This window comes from Copadichromis virginalis, linkage group LG12, assembly GCF_057382275.1.
Source record: "Copadichromis virginalis isolate Kocher_CV1m ecotype Utaka linkage group LG12, C_Virginalis_male_GT1.1, whole genome shotgun sequence".
In the NCBI taxonomy this organism is placed as follows: domain Eukaryota; kingdom Metazoa; phylum Chordata; class Actinopteri; order Cichliformes; family Cichlidae; genus Copadichromis; species Copadichromis virginalis.
In genome coordinates this window covers 16911003-16932758 of record NC_140629.1, presented here as the reverse complement: position 1 = coordinate 16932758, position 21756 = coordinate 16911003, and the positions used below count along the sequence as shown (strand labels likewise).

At 41.5% G+C, this 21756-nt stretch overlaps 2 protein-coding genes across 2 annotated transcripts; one reads left to right on the top strand and one right to left on the bottom strand.

Annotated features, from left to right (window-relative positions):
* Positions 1-625: 625 nt before the first annotated feature.
* Positions 626-5851, top strand: prlhr2a (prolactin releasing hormone receptor 2a). Its single transcript, XM_085475023.1, has 3 exons — positions 626-1147; positions 2691-3171; positions 4884-5851. The coding sequence occupies exons 2-3, from the start codon at positions 2711-2713 to the stop codon at positions 5518-5520; spliced, it is 1098 nt and encodes a 365-aa protein (XP_085331149.1). The 5' UTR covers positions 626-1147; positions 2691-2710; the 3' UTR covers positions 5521-5851.
* Positions 5852-7558: 1707 nt separating this feature from the next.
* rab11fip1a (RAB11 family interacting protein 1 (class I) a) lies at positions 7559-21534 on the bottom strand. The gene is made up of 6 exons (XM_085475022.1): positions 20801-21534; positions 13251-13687; positions 12240-13140; positions 9657-11309; positions 9178-9274; positions 7559-8775 (listed from the first exon to the last, which is right to left on the bottom strand). Exons 1-6 carry the CDS (start codon positions 21148-21150, stop codon positions 8572-8574), a joined length of 3642 nt encoding a protein of 1213 aa, XP_085331148.1. The 5' UTR covers positions 21151-21534; the 3' UTR covers positions 7559-8571.
* Between the last annotated feature and the right edge of the window lie 222 nt (positions 21535-21756).

The following is a 21756-nucleotide window of genomic DNA, read 5'->3' as shown; positions in this document are numbered from 1 at the left end:
TGACTACTTTGAGGACCCTCAAGGATAAATCCTAGCTTAACGCTGACTTTGCAGATACTACTCACTGGTGGCTGAGTGGGAACTGCATGGTGATTTTTCCATGCAGAATGAAAAGTGAGGAGAGTTAACCTGAATTGATCGCACTCACTCGAAACTCTCTAGCTTTAAATGGACGGTTTGAAACCCCAGACACACTGAGCACAGCATCTGCCGTGGACGTCACACCAGGATCCCCCTGATCAGCTGGCTTCAGGTTGTTGATTCTCAATCAATTTGCTAATGACAACAAAAAAGCTCGGATCGTTTCGCCTCTGCCCCCGAGAGTTAGTTTGCACAAATCAAACATCGTGCTTGCAGAACCTCCACCTCTGACTGTTCTCCACACAAGGGCCACGAAAAACTGAGACATCACATTAAGCCACCTCTTTATCAGTCTGCCCCTCTGTTCCTTTTACAAATATTTATAACAAAGGAGGATAGTTCAAGCACAAGCGCCATAATAGCAGTAACCTTCTCTTATTCCACAGAATATTGAGCCGTCTTGGCGTGGGCATAAATCATTCTTGACTTAATGCAACAGATTGTATGGAAATAAAACCGTTATTCATTTTTTAAATTATCCATTAATAGAAATGATCAACAAATACCGTGGAGAATGTTTGCTATAGAATCTGCCACAGCAACTTGAAACTACAGGAGCAGGAGAACATGCAGGAATGGAGCTGCAAAGTCTCTTTAACCACCTGCTCTGTCCTTGCTTTTGAAATCAGGTGTACAGTCTGCAGGGTTTTATTCGGGCTTTTCAGGCCACACCATCTTCCAAGGAGACGCGTCGGAAACGCCGTCCAGTCATCACAGCTGTCACTCAAGTTTGGGGCAGATATATAAGCGAGACTTCCTCCCCCAGTCAGCCGGACTGCACCTGCTGATCACCACACACACCCACACTCACACACACACTTGATTAATTAAGACAACTGAAGTTGTTACAGTGCACGTTAATGAAGGATTCGGAATGCATGGCTGTGCTTGGTGTCCGTAAACCTATAAGCGTGGATTTGTGTGAGAAGCGCGCATCTCTCCACAGACGCACAGAAGCTCCGAGCTGGATATTCCGTGCGCTGGAACACTGAGACATCTGTAGACGGTAGGTGTGCTGCTTTGGCTTGTAATGTTGTGCAAATTTAAATTGACAAAGTCTAACTGCATCTAAAGTCAGCACGTCGAGTGTGAGAAGAGCGGAAATGATGCAGGCACGATGCAACGTGCTTTTTCTCCTTGGAGACATTTGAAAGTTATTTAGAGGATTTTTAATTACTTGCGTTTTGTCATCGGTATGTCCGACAGTTTTATAGCTGTCAGTCCACTCGCTTTATCTGCGTCGAGGTATTCCAGAGCTGACCCTGAAACTGTAAATATTTCCAATGCTTTTAAATGGTGATATGTTCTTTAAAATGTATGAGATCACGCAACTGGTACCAGCGTGCGTTATTATTATTTTCTCTCCTTTTTTTCTTGGCATAAGGAATACGGGAGTGTTAAAACAAACTAATAAAAAAGAAATATCGGGTCTTTTTGGCGCAGGAAACGAGCTTTGTGCCAAAAATCTCTGACCTATTTTTCCTGTAACATTTTTCCTGTGGACAAACGTGTTACATTCATTTACTCTCACTCTCGTCCATTGATGAACAGCGACTCATATGTGAGTTTTCTCTGTCCACTGTTCACAGTGTGGCGTAACTTCAGGACATAAATTGCTGCAATCTACGGTGTTCAGATATATAAACAATTAACTAAGGATCACAAAAGCAAGCACAGAGGCAAAAATATCGGGCAAATTCTCTAAAATCGAGAAAGACCAACCCAAATTTTTAATCTTTCTTAGAGACACAACAGTGTGGGGTTGTGTACTGGTTACTTGAGATATTGTGATTGACTGCTGTCCTTACACTGCACCTTCTGGCCATTTTTCCCCCTGTAATATTTCCTGGCAGTTCAAATATTCAGCCTCCACTGCTGGTCTTTTCTTCATCAACATAAATTTCTTACACAGTCTTGGCCAAATGTGTCCTTGCTGGGTGAGTTTATTATAGTGCTTATATTATCCTGCGTTTTTTTTTTTGGTTTTTTTTTGGCATGAATCATTTAAATTCCCTCACTTGAGTATATATGCTGAACTGATTTAACAGGGACCAACACCTCTTGTGCTGACCACATAAACACTGCACATACATGGTGCATGGGGAGATAATGGCGTGAGTCATCCAGCAGCATTTGCTTTGATATTGAGTGTTTGCATCGAAGTTTTGTGGAACTGACTGGGAAATGACTAGGCCCTACTCGTCTGAGTTACACTGAAGTAATAACCCCAGTTCATTTTGGTTTCTGCATGTAGTTAGTCAGTAAATTGTCACCGTAGTCTAATAAAAGGAATTTGCTTTCAGCATAGTGGGTTTCTTGTTTTTTGTAGCTACACAGGAGGAAAAAAATCATTTACTTCAAGGACAAGAAAAATAATTGGACAAAGGCTCATGAAGCTGCTCAGCCTGTCTGCAGGCCTGTAATAAAAGGAAAAGCGTTCTCAATCACTTTGCCTGTTCTTGTTTGCACATGTCTCCCTTGGCCAAATTTGACATTTCACTGTGCATGTTGAACTGTACTTGACTCTGTTTATGATGTCATCTCTGTAGGCTCACACCATCCTTTCAGGATGGAGGTTTCGGGCAGTGGGTGGGCAGCTGAGCTCACCCCTCCGTGTGTGACACAAGCTGCAAATGGAAACGACTCTGGTCAGGTGTTTGAGGTGGCGCTGCAGAACAGCTCCTCCAAGCGCAGCCCCCAGTTTGCGGGCGTGGAGCTGCTGCAGTCCTTCAAGCTGCTTATCATTCCCTGCTACACCCTCGTGGCTCTGGTGGGCGTCTTTGGCAACTACCTGCTCCTCTATGTCATCTGCCGCACTCGCAAGATGCACAACGTCACCAACTTTTTCATTGGAAACCTGGCTTTCTCTGACATGCTGATGTGTGCTACGTGTGTCCCCTTCACGCTGGCCTACGCCTTCAACCCACACGGTTGGGTGTTTGGTCGCTTCATGTGCTACCTGGTGTACCTCATACAGCCGGTGACGGTGTACGTGTCAGTGTTCACCCTCACTGCCATTGGTGTAGACAGGTAAGTCACAATGAGTCAGAATGCAGTGGGAAAAACTGTAAGTAAACCTCCAGCATCTCGCTGGCATGCAGCATGCTGTGTCTGTGAGAAACAATGTACAAACAAGGACAAAAAACTTTTCATCATGAAGCGTTTGTAAACCAGCTCTAGTTATCCCTCAAAAACAAAGCTAAATATAGCATTCATTTTGCACACAACACCTAACAATGACTGTTGTCTCAAAGAAAATAGACACTTTCAGCAGCCGTTGTTTTGACATGCAGTGGCAGGATAAACGGTAATTGTAATTACTATTTTGATGGTTCAGGACCCCCTGCTACTTGCTTGTTTGCTTGAATGACTGTGAAACACTAAATAGCATGGCACCCTAACTGATTGTTATCAATAACACCTGTGTCTACCTTGCCATGCTACACCACGCATCAGTCTAGCTGCTGTGTGAAGGACCTAGTGAACAAGTTTCCGGCTTCAGATGCAAATTCACCTTGATGTGGTGAGTTTTTATGTCATCTGTAAAACCAACAAAGATTGTTTTTTTTCTTAAGTGCAAACATGACATGAATGTGCATAATGGCTCAAAAGACAGAGGACCAGAAACACCAGAGAAGGGTGAAAGTCCAAAACCTGAGACTTTAAATCAAGCAGGTGGTCACTGCGACAAAAAGGCAGACCCTCAAATCTAAAACAGGTGAAGGTCATTCATGACAAGAACTTGCAAAGAACACAGTGGTATCTCCCTAAATGCAATACAGTATTAAATTATTTGGTTTTAGCTAAAGTGCGCATCACCTACTATTGATGTACAACTTCACTGCTTTGTAAAGTAGACCTATCATGCTCTTAAGCAGCTCTGCATGATTCACAGTTCAAAATAATCCTTAATTACCCTATACCACACCTTGTTTCAACCTGTATTCGTTTTGAGTCATCTGCCCTCAAAACTGGGTCGTATTCACAATCAAGGAGAAAAACAATCTTTATTGATTTTACAGCTAACACAAAAAACGACTACATTGAGGTGCAACTGTGGAACTTCTGATCTGGCTCTTAAACACCAGATTTGAAAGGCAGGTGGGCGGGGCTTCTGCGCTCACAGACAGAGCTGTCTGCCTACGATGACTGTACTTTCACTAATGTCTTACAGAGCAAGAGTAGAAAAACTGAATATAACTCTGTGTAAAACTGAGGGATCCAAGCTTGAGCTTTGAGCTTGTTTATTTATTGTCAACATCTGCTGTTGTTGCACATATGACAGAAAATAAGGAAAGACATTTGAAGCTACTCTACTAGTCTAAATATTCTGCACTAATTCAATCAGTTTAGTGCTACCTAAATGTAAGTCTGTCTGAATGAGGACATTATTGTTAAGTGAAGCTCTGTCGGACTCGTGTGTCTGTTTCAGTAACCCAGCACACATCTAGGCTTATCCATTCACCTTGGTTGCAGTGACAGAGCTGAATTAGATTTATTATTTGTGAAGCTTAAAACATGTTACTTTCCTGGTAACAGACAATTTAGTATTGATGTTGTGCTGCTGCCATTTTTCAGCCTGTATTATCCGTTGTCCTTAACAGCATATGGTAATTTGTGCGCTGATTACTGTCGCTCATATTGACTTGGTAAATGTTGTTTGTCTTTGCCCCTGCCAATTACTGATTCCATCATTTTCTATCCACATTTCCTTTGCTCCTTTTTACTCATGGACTCCGCAGATACTATGCCACGGTGCACCCTTTGAAAAAGCGGATCTCGGTCTTGGCGTGCACCTACCTCCTGTCTGGGATCTGGCTGTTGTCCTGTTGTCTGGTGGCCCCGGCTGTGGCTCACACCTACCACGTGGAATTTAAAAATGAAGGCTTCACCATCTGTGAGGAGTTCTGGATGGGCCAGGAGAGGCAGCGGTTGGCCTACGCCTACAGCACTCTCTTCATCACCTATGTCCTGCCTCTGTCGGCCCTCTGCATCTCTTACCTGTGCATCTCCGTCAAACTGCGGAACTGCGTCATACCCGGCCACCACACAGAGAGCCAGGCAGAGGCTCAGCGCGTTCGCAAACGCAAGACCTTCCGTCTGGTGTCCCTGGTGGTGGCGGCATTTGGCATCTGCTGGATGCCCATCAGCGTGTTCAATGTCCTGCGTGACATTGACATCAATCTGATCGACAAGCAGCACTTTCTACTCATTCAGCTGCTTTGCCATCTGTGCGCAATGAGCTCATCCTGCTGTAACCCTTTCCTCTACGCCTGGCTGCACGACCGCTTTCGAGCTGAGCTTCGCAAAATGTTCACGTGCCGCCGTCGCATTGGCATCTCAGCCAACAACTGCGCCACAGCCAGTGTGGTATTGTGAAGCTTTTGTGTTTTAAGCTGAAACTGGGTACCCACACTCATCTCATTTTGGTAAAGCAGTGATAATATTTAAAACAGTCAGAATTAGAGCAGCCTAGGCATAGATGGGATAGGGTAGGAGTCTAATGTATGATGATCCAGCTCTTAGCCGGCATCCATATGATATACAAACTAAATTAGTAGGATACTGTCAAACATGTCCCTGTGTTGTTGATCAGACAGAGATATAGCATTACAATCCAGAGATATGCTCCATCACTCCTCTTTTCAAACTCTCCAGGATTGTTTAACACAATACGATGCTTTAGGAACAGGAAATAAGTTTACTGGTACTGATTGAACAAGGGTGATGTGCAGAGCTGTAGAGGAATAAAACTCATGAGCCACACCATGAAGAGATGGGAAAGACTGGTTGAGGCTAGGCTGAGAAAAAAAGGTGATGATAAGTGAGCAGCAACATGACTTCATGTAGAGAAAGAGCACTACAGATGTGATGTTTGCTTTGTGTTGTCCCTGGTTCGTGACAGAAGGATAACAGCAAGAGTGAAAAGGAAAGTTTGCAAGATGGCAGTGAGACCTGCTATGATGTGTGGTTTGAAGACGTGCTGGTGACAAAAAGACAGGAGGCTGAGCTGGTGGTAGAATTGAAGATGCTAAGAAAAGAATTACCAGGAGGGACAGGATTAGAAATGAGCAGACAGAGTTAGAGAGAGACAAGCTCGAGAGGGCTTGAGAGGGTTTGACATGTGCAAAAAAGAGATGGTGGATATATTGGACAAAGGATATTAAAGATGGAGCTGTAAGACAGGAGGAAAGAGACAAGATCAGATCAACCGTGACAGAGGATGCTGGGGATGAGATGGAGGGAGATCTGCTGTGGCGACCCCTAAAGGGAGCATCCAAAAGAAGAAGAGTAAGATTTACTTTTGGCATCTTTTTAAAATCTAGGATTTTATGAAAACATGTCCTCTTCACAAAAATACAGTAAAATGCAAATATTATAGATATGAATTTTAAGGAGCTCAGTCCCAACTCATTTATTTATCATTCATGCAAGAGAAGAGGCTGTAAACATAAGATTATTGTTGTTCAGCATCATATGTAAATAAAATGGAAAGTATGAAACGTAAAGTTACTAGACTTGGTACTGGGTGAGGAACATCTAAAGTCTTTAATGAAATAATGTCAAATAGATCACGTTTCCAATAAGTTATGAAGGATTTGAAACATATTTAAGAGCGCTTAATGCTTAATAAGAGTGCTTCACCTCTAGAGGGCGCCACGTATGTGAAAAGTTCAATTGGCTGCAGTTCGTGTGATCTAGGGTCATAACAGTCAGTTCCTTAAAAGTGAGTATGATTGCTTGCAATGGCGTGCAAATACATTTGAAGATATTTCATATAAATATATATATATTCTCCAGTTTTGCGCGTGATGGCTTTGCCCTCAGCTTTCGTGGCATCCCAGCTTTCTCCACCGTCTGTTTTGAATCCCCACGTGCCCAACTCTTACTTGGCATATTCACAGCAATTCGTACGTGTTCAAGTGCTTATTATTTATCAACAGCTGCTGATTGTTTGAGTGCTACCATATGCCTGAACTCTGATCGCTACAGCTTGAGGTGATTTTCTGCCATTTAAACTGTAAAGGCTCGAAATATATGTACACTTCCTACCCATTTACATTTACAATGCTGTAACTGCCGAGAACAACGCAAAAGACTGAGAATATTGTGAAAAAGTAAACACGCTCAAATGCAATGTTATTGTTCTGGATAAAAGTCAGGCAGCGTGTACAATAAAACATGCTATGTATGTTACCATGGCTACATTGCTTTTTCATCCTCGTAGGTATGGAGATAAGAAGCATAAAAATAAACCTGCCAGAAATTGGAAGACACCGAACATCTGGAATTGTTAGTGCAATTAGAACCTTCGCTGAGAGCTAAATAATTATTATGTAAATATTTCATTTAGTTGTGTTGTATATTACTTGCAAACACACAATGGTGGTAAACAACCACATGCACAGTCCAGAGGCATAATTAGTGTCTTTATTTGAAAATAAACACAGCGTTTTCAGGCATTTACATCAGCTGTAATATTACAAACACTGGATAGATCAGACTGTACATGCAGTGAGCTCTCACTCCAGAAAAACAACAGATCATACATGAAAAGAAGGTCTGGAAGGCACAAGTCTGGACAGACATACTGATTAATATTGCTATCATTACTGCCATGCTATCATCAAACAGTTTTAGTTTGTAAAGGCATCATTAGTGAAGATCAAACAGAGACAAGGCGACTTACTAAAACAAGTCTTTTACTCTGATCTTGATTTTTAAATTACTTCACAAAAGACAAAACACATCATAGTGCTCAAAGTTTCTAATTAATTTAAGGAGAACAGGAAACTGTAGTATAACTTGCATAATATTTGAACTATGAGCACAATGGAGACAAAATTGCTTAACTCGGTATACGATTCAAAATCTGCTGAGAACATAGCAGCTGCTCTATTTTAGTCGATGCTGGTTTTCTATGTAAGACCTCTCTGAAGCAACAATAGGCACAGTGTCTTTAAGGACTGGATATCCAGGTGACATTCATATGTGGTGAGTACAATATAATGACTGCTGTTAAGTGGTTAAAAGAATACATGCTTTCAAAAAGATGAGGCAAAGAAAATAAAAATAAAGACTTTAGTGGAGGAAGACAACATACATGAATGATTTCAGTGATTATTCACTACACAGCAAAACTTAGAGACTGCCCAGTGTAGACTTAAAAAAACTACTTTATTAAATAAAAGTTGAATCCAGTTTTCATTATTTATAATGATTAGTATATTTTGCAATAAGTTGCAGTACCTTAGTGTCGGGACAACATTTTTTTTTTTCTTATTTTTAATATAAAGATTTTCTGCTTGCTTTTTACACTCCAGCATCTATTTGTTTGAAAGTTAAAAAAGTGCATATGCTCTAAGACACTGTCTTATAATACAGTACAAACACAAACAGGAAGCAGAATTAAGTCCTGTTTACATTCCTTTACACTGGCTTGGCAGCATTGAGGGCATACAGGATACTCGGCTTCTCCTCAATGACACGGACCAACAGGTTGTCTATGTATTCCTCAAGCTCAACGATCTTGGCGTCCTTCTTGGTAAGGTCAGCCTGCTGCTTCACCACCATTGTGATCAGCTCCTCCTGAGTCAGCTGAGTGTACGGTCCACTTTCCACAGAGTCCATCATCTGAATGAAAAAAAAGATAATTTGGTGAATGCTTTTTAAATTAGGACATATTGAGGAATTCATTTAAGCACACAAAGAAAAACAAATCAAAGAAATTGGAATATAAAAGTTCCATTACTTTTCTGACAAAATAATATCATCACCATCTGCCAAGTTAAAGAGAGACAAGAAGAACTTTTGAGAAAGTTTCTAAAAGCACTTTGAGAGCAGACTGCCAGACGATCTTAGATGTGTAAAATCCAATCGTCTCATGCTACTCCTTGTAAATAAGAGCACAGTGCAGACCATGTTGCACAGTGGAAAAGAGATTTTAGGTTATCCAGGCACGAATTGTTCCTGCAGCAAAAGCCGGTCAGGTTAACGGTGTTTACGTGCCAGTACATTATACCAGTATGACAGTACCTTTATCTTCGCTGGTGTGCTGTCCCGGACCTTTATCTCTTTCATAGCGTGGACGCTCTGGCTCTCTGATGTGCTCATAGGCTTCACGGGATGAGGCCTGTAAATAAAGGCATTACGTTACTGTAAGGCCTGATAGTTTACTAAGTAAATAGAAGAAGAGGTACAGAAACCCCACAGAAAATGATTAAGAAATATTTTGTGTAGGAGAAAAACAATTAAATGATGTGTTTTATCATCTTCCATAATCATTTCTATCGTATTCAAAGTGCATTTGAAGTGCAATATTCAACATTCAGATTGAAATCAAGTGTGAGGAAAGTTTCCAAGAAATCACAGCCTGGAAAACAGCCACACCACAAGATAAATCCCAGCGACTTATTCGCCTCCCAGTATAACAGCACCACGTGTCATCCACCATAACTGAATCAAGCTCAACCCTCATCAAAGGCTAACTCTGAAAATAGCCTGGTCAATCTCACCTGCGTGAATTTATCGCTAGCCCGCTTCCATTGCTATTCTGAGTACTGACAGGCTGAACCTCAGATGGTGACACCATCGCTCGCAAAGTTTCCTTCCCCCCAGACAAGATTTCTGGTTCCTCCATAACTACTTGAAGGGGCTCTGAAGCTTGAAAAAAAGATCGGTCTCCAAAAAGATCCTCTCCTTCACTGAAACTGCTCTGTGTTTTCCCATCATTGGGAAGCAGCAGTGGGATATCTCTGAAACCTTGAGTGGCAGTGGGTATTATCTGCTGTGTGGGAGTTGTGGATGGAAGGCTCTTCTTTCCTTTTTGTGAATTCTTTCTTTGGAAAGCAGGACTGTCTAGTTTTGACTCATCATCCGTTTTCCTGTATTCACTCTGTTTCTTCAGATCACTGCCATTAAAACTGGTGAAAGGATCTGGTGTTTTTTCTTGACCAAAAACTTTATCAAAGTCACTTGCTGTCATTCCCCAATCTCGAGGTGTCGCCTCCTTCCTACTAGCATCGCCAGTAAAAAGTGAATCACCGTTTTCCTTCTGCAGCGTCCATGGGTCTCTGGAAAGAAGCTGAGTACTGGGGAATGGGTCCTCCTCTGCAAAGCCGTCTTTTAACTTTTTGTCCGTGCTGCTCATACTTGAATTAGATACTTTTGGGATGTTACTGTTCACAGCAGATTGTGGTTCCTTTGTTAGCTCGTTGACACTGACCCTTTGTCTGGGTTTAGCTGTGGGTGCTTCTTTGTTCATGGTGGCCTGTTCTTTGCTTTGATCACTTGAAGGTGGTGTATTCAAGTCCATCTGGCTTGGTGTTCTGGGTGAAGGTGTGGGTGAAGGTTGCAGCACCTTTCTTGCACCATCTCCTGACGTAACTCTGCTTGAAGTGTCCGATATTACTGATGCTGGGGATGCAGGTTGACTACGTGTCACTGAAGACTGTTGAGAAACACTCGGGCTTTGTTTCTGACTGGAATCTGCTGCTGATCGTGGAAGTGGAGATGTCACTGGTTTAGGAGGAGTCGGGGCTGGTGCTTTTTTTGTTGACACAGGTTTGGTCTCCTGAGGTTTAGCTTGGGAAAGCCTCATGTTAGGAGTCTCCAGTGAAACAGAAGACCTAGGACTTGGTGTATGCTCCAATGGACCGTCCACACTCATCTCAGGACCCAAGAGTGCAGGTGCACTCTTGTGTTTCTGATTGACCTCAGCAATTATATTATCCCATCGAGGCTGCCCTTTCACCCCGTGTCTCCTCTGAGGGAAGAGGGTTTCATAATCTGGAAGTGGTACAGAGTTTTTGCCTGGTTGCGGTTCTTCTGGCTCTTCATAAGCCGGGTTTTGAATCTCTCTGACAGGAGTAAGATTTCCTCTGGTTTGGTTCCTGTAAGTGGGTGGTAGGAGGGCCCTTCTGTTCTGATCTGCCATGGTGGGTGAAGACCCCTCAGATCCAGATGACAAATTCTCTGTGTTGCCACGGGGAGAACTAGGTGGGCTTTGATTGCTATTTCTTGGAGCTAAAGATGAGTGGAGGCTGGAGAAAGTATCAGGGGACCCAGATGGGACTCTGGACAGGATGGACTCAGAGTTGGCTGGGGAAGGAGACAGCTGACTGGGGGTTTGGAAGTCAGCAGGTTCAGGCTCCAAAGATTGAGCCAATCTGCCAAGGAGTGAAAACAAAGGCCTACAGGTCATTACTGGCACCCACACTTTCACCAGTGTATAAACCGTCACCAATAACAAGCAGATAACATCTCAACAAGCAGGTAACTACATTCCCCATGTACTGGCTCATATAATGTAGCTGTTGTTTAACACTAATCAATAAACTCTTCACTTTGATTTATCGACTGTTCCACCTTTGTACTGAAACAAGCCGCTAGTATAACAAAATATTTTCCCATAAAATGGTCCACTATTCAATGAGAGGAAGCTGCTGATATTTACACATTTTACGGTCGCTCTTTTATCCTAATGACTGTACACAACAATAACATCATCCTACTTCGATCACTCCATGCAGGCCTAACACTGCAACATAATTTAAAGGCCATCTTTCATGGCCTAAATCTCTAAAACATTTTGGAAATCAAAGATTACTGCAACAACAGCAGCAATAAAAAGGTCATTCACCTACCATTATGATCCAGATCTAAGAATTCCAGTCCGATCCAGAACACAAACAATGATATTAAAAAAAGATCTTAAAAACAATATAAAAGAAAAGAAAATCGAACCAGCCACGACATTCACGCAGAAAGCAGCACTATGGCTCAGTCGCTCCTTATGAACTTTGTTCAGCCTACAACTTGTTCCACAACATCTTTACAGATTTAAACCCCACCTTCATTGTCATCGGTACAAACCAAACCGGTTTCACAGGTTCGTCAGCCATCGGAGGATGGAGTTAAGAGTAACTCATGACAAAAGCAAGATCAGATAAGAAGGTTGTGTAAATTCCAGGGTTCAGTGTTGAAAGGCATAATATACAGCAAAACTGACCAATCAGAAGCACGTGACATCATGACATATTTAGTGCAGACTGTATGGTTAAGTGTGCTTTGTGCAATGTAGTGAGAAAAAGGCCTACCTGGGTTTGACTGCAGACACTTTTGCGGTGCGGTTAAGGAAGACCATGGCAGAGGGGGTTTGTGCCTTGCTGCTGGATTTCTGATGATCGGTTGGGCTGACGTTGCTGCTTAGAGAAACATCTGAGCTGAGGGTGATGTCCTCAAATGGGTTGGTGGAATGACGGGAGACAGGCTGATTGGGATCTTGCGCATCCAAAGTACGGGCTGGGGTGGGCAGCTGTACCTCCTCCTTTTTCTCCTCCTTCTTCTTGATCATCCCGAACAAGGACGACAGTCTGTCACTCATGGACGCCTCCTCCTGACGTTTCTGCTCCTCTGCTCGACGACGCTCCTCCTCAAGCCGCTGATTTTCTGCTGCTTCCATCATCTTGCGTTGCTCTTCTTGCTTTCGCCTCTCGTCCTCCTCCATCTGTTTCTTCCTCCTGGCCTCATCCTCCAGGAAGCGTCTCTTCCTCTCCTGTTCCTCTTGCAGTCTACGCTCCTCTTCCTCCTGCAGCCTCTTGAGCTGTGCCCTGTGTTTCTCCTCTTCCTCAATCCTCTTTGCTTCTGCTATGCGCCTTTCTTCTGCTTGCCTTCTTTCCTCCTCCTCTTGATGGTGCTGTTGTTCTTGTGATGCTCTGTCTGTTGATGGGACAGATACACTCCTGAAAGCATCTGCAGAGAGATCAGAAGTGTGTTTGCGGACATCTTCCACAGAGCCTCGACCAGAGCTGTTTAGACTGAGAGTAGATCCACTCTTGGGTTCTGTCTCCTCTGTGTACACATGGCTGCCGTTAATGCACAGGTTGTTCAGGTCACTGTTGCTCTGCTTGGAGCGGCCCAGCAGGGAGAAAGGACCCAAAGACACCTTGCTGTCAGAGCTGCCGGCTCGTTTGTGTCCCAATTTGAATTTCTTCTTAACTGCGGGGAGAGAGACAGTGAGGCATGATGTCATTGTTGACATGCAAAACAACTTACGCAACTTGCGCTGGCAACAGCAAACAATAAACAGAGAACAGAGGTTAAATTACCATCAGGAGAGTTGACATTGAGACCAGATGAGCGGCTGCCACTCAGAGATGAATTCTTCTCAGGCAGCGTCCCCAGTGTGGACATGGACTGTGAGATGTTACGCTGCAAGTTTGATTTGGGGGCAAAGAGCTTTTTGAGCTTAGATTTCTTTTTCTCATCTGGAGATTGGTTAAGTGACTGCGCGTCAGCCTCGCCCTCACTGTCTGTGAGGACCTGGCTGACAGAGGGCACAATCGCTGAGGCCGAGTCGGAGAAACCATCCTTTTTCTTCCCTCGCACTTTGTCCTTTATCTTGGAAATGCGAGAGCGTGGTTTGTCCTGCATGGAAAGGTCAAACATGCTGGCTGACATATTGTTTCTCATAAACTGGATATCTAGCAGCACTTCTCCTCGTGCCTTGTCCTCTTTTCCCGTTTTGTCCACCAGCTTGAACCATCTGCAAATGTCAGAAATAATGAATCATGTGTTAAAACTGAGTTATCGGAAGATAACAGGATTTGACTTTTGTTTCAGAACTATTTATATGATTTATCTTTATATAGGATGCACAGATTCACACAAACACAAAAACCTGAACCTTAAAAAAAAATAAAAAATTGAGATAGGGCTGTGCGATATGACCAAAATCTCATATCCTGATATAAGAATTCTATCGTCCGATAACGATATAAATCACAAAAATGTAACATTTTCTGTAAATTCTGCGACTCTCGGGCAGCTCGTCTTGCGGGAAGTGTTTCCAGCTGCGCGTCATGTAGCTGGAGTCGAATGTTTTAACCGATGCATGAAACTACACATTTTTAGACATAAGTTGTAACAGCCGCTGTTTTCTTTGTGAGTATTTATTACACAGCGTGCTGTGGGGAAAAGCCTGTTCTAACGTTTGAGTCTAAGGTTTATTTTTTAGCACCTGGTGGCTCTTTTTTTAATTCTCATCCGTAAATAATCTGCTCTTTCATGTGATTCAGTTTACTTTGAAAAGTCTCAACAGGATCTTGAGCTTTATTGTGAAAGATTTATTTGGAATATAAACACGCGGACACGCGATGTTGTTATCGTCGTTGTTGCTAACCACAACGCATAAAAACAGGCGCTTGTCCTTCCGTAGTGTGGTTACATAAAATATAAGAGAAAGAGAGAACTTTAAGAAATTAATATAGCCACTACAGTCACCATCAAAACGATGAGAAAATATTGCCATAAACAGTTTATTTTGCGACACCACAAAACAAACGATAGCGTAAAATGAAACGATAGACGTTTTTATATCGTCATCCGATATATATCATTATGTCGAACAGCCCTAAATTGAGACATGTAAACAATAAATCTTAAATCCCCCAAACTCTGTAACACAGGTTGATTTACTATTGCAACTTTATTCTCAGGATTTCTACTTTAGATTTTTTAATGCTGCCTCCACAGTCACCACTCTTATTCTTAAACACTGCTACAAAGTGCAAATTGAGTTAACTATATTTGTTTTATGTAATTACTATCAATCTTTTTCTCACAATAAAAAAATGTGATGGAAATTATACTGAAAATTATTATATACAAATAGATTTTTAAACATATAGAAAACACTCTAGTTGTTACAGGCCTCATTAATCCATCACGTCAAAATTCCCAGATACAATGCATTAGACATGAAAAATGTTAATGGTTTCAACAATTTGACAATTGTTATTGTGATTATAACGTGAGCTAAATCTGAAAATGTTTTTTGATTTTGGCTTATCAAATGTCCTGCAGTTTTTCAGTGTAATTTTGGAGTGTGCATTGCTTTTCAAAAACCTGCTTTTGGTCATGACATTACTCTTTTATACAATAATTTGAATGCAGGGCTTAAATGACGTTTTATGTATGAAAGACATTGAAGAATAAATATCTGACTGAAAAAAAAAAAAAAACTGAACCAAAATGAGCAGATTCCTAACACTTGTGACGTCTAATACATCAGCCCTGCTGGCATTTGTCTGCCGATTGTTAACCTGAGACTGACAGGTGTCTATACTGTACAGCTTGTTGTAGTTCCTGTTAGGAGTACCATGCCAACGGCAGCTTTGTTCAGGCTCCCCCATCATGTCCTCTCTGTTGCACAGGATCAGCTTTTATTTTCTGTAAGGGAAAGGTAAGAGTGTTCTGGAGAGGCCCGTTTAAAAGCAAGCCAAAACACGCAGTTAGTGCCACTGCATACTGTTGCTCTCCATTTGTATAATTTAAAACAAAGACATTATAAGGGCTCTAAAGGTTTTTCTCAAAACCATGCTATTATTAGATGTACTAATAGTTCAGCAGTCGCGCCCATTTTGTCAAGCCTTTCCCCTTTTTAACCTTTTTGTTTCACAGTACATTCCTCTGACCGTTTCACATGAGGTAAAGGTCACAGTTTGATTTCTTATTAAAGTTCCGTCTGTCCTTGCATGACTTAAACTGAGGTCTCTGAAGCTATCTATTTCCGCCCAAAACGTTGTGTAGTCCTAATCTGACACCAAACTGCAATTTAAAGGAAGTTCACAGCCAGCACATTTATTTGTCATGCAGCAGATATGCAGATAGTCTGCTGTAGGGAAAAACAGCTAGGAAACAAGCATGGGAGTGAAACAGCATTCCTCACGGCACCTCCCTGTGTGTGTGAAGTGTGTTATAATTAAATTTAAGCTGACTCTAATTCAAACATTCTTCATCTCCCACTCTAAACCAAGAATGCCAAAGCAAACAATCGCTAGCCGAGTCGAGGCACAAGGGTACGGAGATAACATTTTCACAAGTCAGTCAAGAAACAGCTTTGTCCTCTTGTCTTCAATAACAACAGGGCGTGCACCAAGAGGACTACGAAAACAATATGAATTAACACGAGTACTAACAAGCTGTCAGGCTGTTCCAACTTTTGTATTGTTTGCACATGCATATAAAGCCTCCTCCCTGACGCATGAGCTCACTGGTCTTGCTGGACAGGTTCCCTCTGTTAACTGTCAATAGCTTCCCTTTCATGTGTAATGATTAACAAACATCCTTATCTTGTGAACCAACACCAGCCAGTACGGATGATTCAGCCAATAAAAAACAAAGAAGTATAAAAACAATCTCATACAGATAGGCTACAATTGGCTGTTACTGTTCCACATACAGCCATGTTAAAAATGATCTTTAGGAAAGTTTAGTCTGATGTCAGCATTAGGTAAGTCTGATGTTACTGGGCGTCATATTTCACATGGATGGGAAATTCTCCTGTACGCTTTGTTTGCAAAATACTGTGACTCATATGTCTGAACACATGAGTCCTACTCTGGGAACTGCCTCTGCATTAGGGCTGCACAATACGAGGAAAATTGATAACGGCTGATAAAATTGTTCAATACTGCCACGATCACACGACATGCAAATAATACACAAATACTGAAGTATGCATATTAGTCATACAGTTCAGATCAGCACATCTGATATTTTGTGGGCGTACTCTCTTCTTCTTCCCTGTATAGTTAGCAAAAAATGATGGGTATGTATATAATAAAATGATTTTTTTTTTTCATTAATATCCTTACTGGTACTAAAACAGAAGTAGAAAAGTCACTGGTTTATTTCATGTCAAATCACTGTGAGCCTTCTGCTTGAGTATCTCAAAAACTATTAAAGATAAAAGCCTGAAATGTTCCACTTGGTTTTTCTTTACAAATTACAAATGGATCAGGATTCGTAACTTGGAACAGAGACTTAAAAAAAATAGACCATATTCTCTAGTTTAAATATGAATAAATATACAAATGGAAAATTAAAGCTGTCCTGTAAAGTCATAACTACAGTAGTGAAACAATCATTTTGTTACATTTCACAGTAAAGCAAAATGAAAAGTGTAAAATGCTTTTAAAAAAATGAGACCACTCTATTTTCACTCAACTTTCGTGCTGGACTTAGTGAATGCGACAAGCTGTACCACAAAAATTGCCTCCAAATAATGTACAAACACCGCAGCAGGACTCCTTACATGTCCCAGCAAGCAAGCTCACATTACCACTATATTATACTCTTTACACTGGCTCCCAGTTGATTGAAGAATTTGTTTTCAAATTCTCATGACTGCATACAGAGCACTACAGCGACTAGCTCCAGACCATTTATCTCAATTTCTTCTCAAGCATACTTTTTAGTGTCTGTTTTACCATGTTTTTATCAAGGTTATTGCTTTTACTTATATTTTTATTTTCTTTTTAGATTAAAATGTTAATTTTAGCACTTTGTTCATTTATGTATGTTCTAAACAACTCATATTAGCCCAATAAGTGTGCTGTGGTTCTGCATAGCAGTGGTAGATGGGAGCTCCTGAAAAGGTTAGAAGACTCTTATTATTTGTTTCTTTTTGTTTGCAACAGTTTTGATTGCAATCACACCAACAAGCACAGTTATCAAGAACTCTAAAAACAGAGTACCCACTTCAGCTGGGCACAGCGTGTACCACCTCCTCACTGCCCACTGAGTCTTTATAAGAGACGAGAGACTTCAGCTCCAGGCAACAAAACACAGAACAGTCGATACCACTTTTTAATGTCTCAGGCACCGGGAAGGTAGAAGACAAAAACAAAAGCGGTACCACCACAAATATGTTGTAGATCAGCGGTCCCCAACCTTTTTTGCGCCACGGACCGGTTTATGCCCGACAATATTTTCACGGACCGGCCTTTAAGGTGTCGCGGATAAATACAACAAAATAAAACTAGTACTGGTACTGAAAAAAGAAGATTTATTCATAACACACGTGAAAAGTCCCAGGAAAACAGAGTTAACGATAAAAACGATAACAAAATAACACTGAAAACCGATAAAAACCCTGAAAACCATACATTTCACAGGGGGTTGGGGACCGCTGTTGTAGATTACTCTAATGTATCCAGGACCCCAAGCTGAGAGGAGGCATTTGTAAATACAATGATTTTTCTGTTTGAGTTTGTGATTTATTTATCTTGAGTGTTCGCCCTGTCATGCTCTCCATGTTGAAGTATATCTATCCAAGATCTTGTCCTTACTGCCTCTGCAGAGACAAATTAATGGACTGTTTGACGTTTTTAAAATTTAAAACCTACATAAATAACATCTAAAGGCGAAACGGATTACCTGGAAACTGGACAATAAATTAAATGAATCATTTCAGTGAGTGTTTCAGCAGAACTTTCAACCACCTGCAAGTTTAAGCTTTCAAATGGCTGGAATTTCCTGCTTTGTCCTTTGAGACAATAAACACTGGGTTTAGGACAATACGGTGCAAAAATAACTATTACTTGTAGATCATTCATAATGCAGTATAGCTCAATATCCTACTTGTGAAAAACTGAGTTTAGAGGAATCTTTGAAAAAAAACCAAAACATTTAAAACAATCTGGTATATTAAGATAGTAAAACTTGCATTCATAGAAAAAAAATGCACTCCAATGGAGCTGCAAAGATGAGTAAGTCCAAGTAAATTGTTAAACTGATATCTATCTATCTGATGTCTGGCCTTAAAACCTAATTTCATCTCGCTAAACTGTTTTGTATTAGAGGAAAAGTGTCAGGTTCCCTTTCAACTGGAAAACAAAGCCTTCGGTGTCACACCCTGTATCACCACAACAGGGGAGCAGCGCAGTAATCTAACACCAGATACTTCAAGGGAAAACCAGCAACATCCAATACCCCTGCACGCATACTGCATCTTACAGAACAGGAGGAGCAGGACAAGGCAGGAGAACGAAGGAGCTCAGTTATGAAATGGAAATAGCAGGGAATGAACTTTGGCATGAACATGGAAAAAGAACCTGAGCAAGCAAAAGATAACATTTCAAATATGGTGGTACAATAACAAAGAGCATGAGGTCATTCCAGCACCATAATCTAGGCTGCCCCCGGGGTGAGTGATTACTAAGAAGTAGCAAGCGCTACCTCACTCATTCATTACCAAAGGTCACTTCAAAGTTACTGGGAAAGTTTTACCAGTGTAGCCTAAAATAAACCACCTTTATTTTTAACATTTCTTTTACATAAGAGGGTGTCCAACCCAATTTGACAATTCTAAAGCAAAGCTCTGTTTGGATTCACGTTACACCCACGTTACACCCATGTCAGCGCCATTCATGTAATGCGTCTGGGTGTGAACAGACATATTTTAAGCTAGTCTTGAGGAATTCTCAGGATTAACAAAAGCTAAGTGATTTTAAGGCATGCCTCCACCATCAAGCATTAGTGATTGTCATTGTCTTAAAATAATTTGTGAAGTAAAAGTGAACCCACAAGCATGCAGGGTTGGACCAATGACGACAGACAAGCAAAGGAAAGAATGATCTCAGACCATTTTCCAAGCAAGTCAGTGGATAGTTTTAAAACCCAAACACAAAAGAAAAAAGGAAGAGGAAGAGGACAGAGGCTCCACCCACGTTCATGTTTATCTTTAACAGCAAACCAAAAGAAATATATGACATCAGAACACTGAATTATTCAAGTGGGTGTCTAGAAACTCAACTTGTCTAGATAAGCCCTGCAATTGCAAAGTCAGTAAACCAATAAACTCAATGACTATGACATTATTCACTGCTGTGTTTCACAGTGGACACATACAAAGTCAAAAGATGCTCCAGAGTATTTCACATAATGTAATTCTCAGTGACTATAAGCCGTGCTGCCGCTTTATAACAAACATTGACATAAATTCTTCTGGAATTCCTTTTAATTGAATAAAAAGCTAATCTGGTGGTAAATGGTAGGTAAATTGTTAGACTTACTTTGGGAAAAGCAAATGCTGGTAAACTAGATCATCAGACAGGCACTTATAAAGCCCAATAGGTATGCTAATACCTCCTCAGAATAGCTGAAGCAAAGTTCAAGTCTGCAGCTGAGAGGTAAAAATCTAATCCAACTACCCAGTGATTCTGAAAGTTAATATACAGCCCTGGAATTACACTGTGACACATGATAAGCCAGTCACAGTAAAACTGGTGGCACTTTGGCTGTAACATTTATTAAGATTACTGCTTCTTCAAAGTCTGTTCCCTTCAGTGGGAAACGTTTTTTTTTAGCAGAATATAGATACCAGCTAGAGAACTGTGTGGAAACAAACTCGATATCAGCTTACTTACCTCTTCCTAGAAACAATGCATTTAACCTAGCCTTATGGTCTAGACTACATTACATTTGCAACTAGTTTGCTCTCCACTGTGTGCCTTTCTCTTATTTTTGTATACTTCTCTCTTGTTTTGTATATACATTTCTCCTGTGTCCCATTTATTCCTACTGTCGACTATTTATAGTTTATTCCGGCACGGTTTGTGTGGAGCACCTAGAATTTCATTGTACATGTACAATGACAATAAAGGGCCCTATTCTCTTCTCTTCTATATGAAGCTCTGAAACGAAAGTTATTTGGATAGTCATTTTTCATTGTGCAGTGCTCTAAGGCTGCTGCTGCACTAAAACCCAGACTCATTATAAATGTAAAAGAAGACTTAAACATACTTAGTCAGAACTAATGGGGGGAATCTGTGAGACCCCAAACCCCTCCCAAAACTGCTTAGCTGACACTTACTCTGTCTTTTTGCGAGCCTTGTTGTCATAAAGCTGCAGCAGGTTTATCACAGTTTGGCCCAAGAACTTGTCCAGCCCTACTTGGGCACGGTGCATTACTATGATATATAGCATACAGCGCTCAGCGTTTCCCGGGTGGAAGAGCGGCAGGTCGAACGAAGCCTCTTCTTTCCACACCGGATCGACAGACTTCTCAGCCACGGAGGTAGAAAACTTGTCTTTGGCCACTTGGATGATGGCGTAGGAGTCGTTGGTGCCATTCTTTCCCTTGGTACGCAGGTTCCGAGCCTGGTGCACCGTTACCTGGACACTCGTAGGATACGACTGCTGGCTCTGGTCGGCCAGAGACATCGCTAAAGTCCGTCAAGCCTTCCTAAAAGTTATTCAGAACTGTCTCGAAAAATACCTCAATAAAACGGAAGACTGGTTAACCTTTTCTTGAACTCTGTTGTTCACCTTCGGCGTCCTCTGCGGTTCTAGGTGTGGGTTACCTAGCTTGACTTCAGTTCGGGAAGCTCAGTATGATGTCGTAATACTTCTCCCTCCTCTTTGGAAGGCTGTGCCTCAGCCTCTGATAACATTTGAGTTCAGTTCACACTTACTTTACATTTACATTACATTTGCATGGTAATATTAGCCTAGGTAACCCAACCAGGGCACTGTAGCGCAACTAAATCCTTCAAGAGGCTTTTATAAACACAGTTCTTTCCGCCAAGTTGAATAGTTTACTTCCCTGATGTAAGGAGTTCCCGCCCATACTCTACATATCGCTCTCTGATTGGCCAATTCTTCAGTCGTTTGTAAAAAGTGAGTTAGCGATTGGATCGCAGAGGAGGAGGGCTTTAATAACTCACAGACCGTTAACCGTGGCTGAAAAGCACTGACCAGGAATCAGTTTAGCCTGGGAAACGCAATGCAAGACTGAAAGAGGTCAGCAGTTACCACCGAACTGAGTCC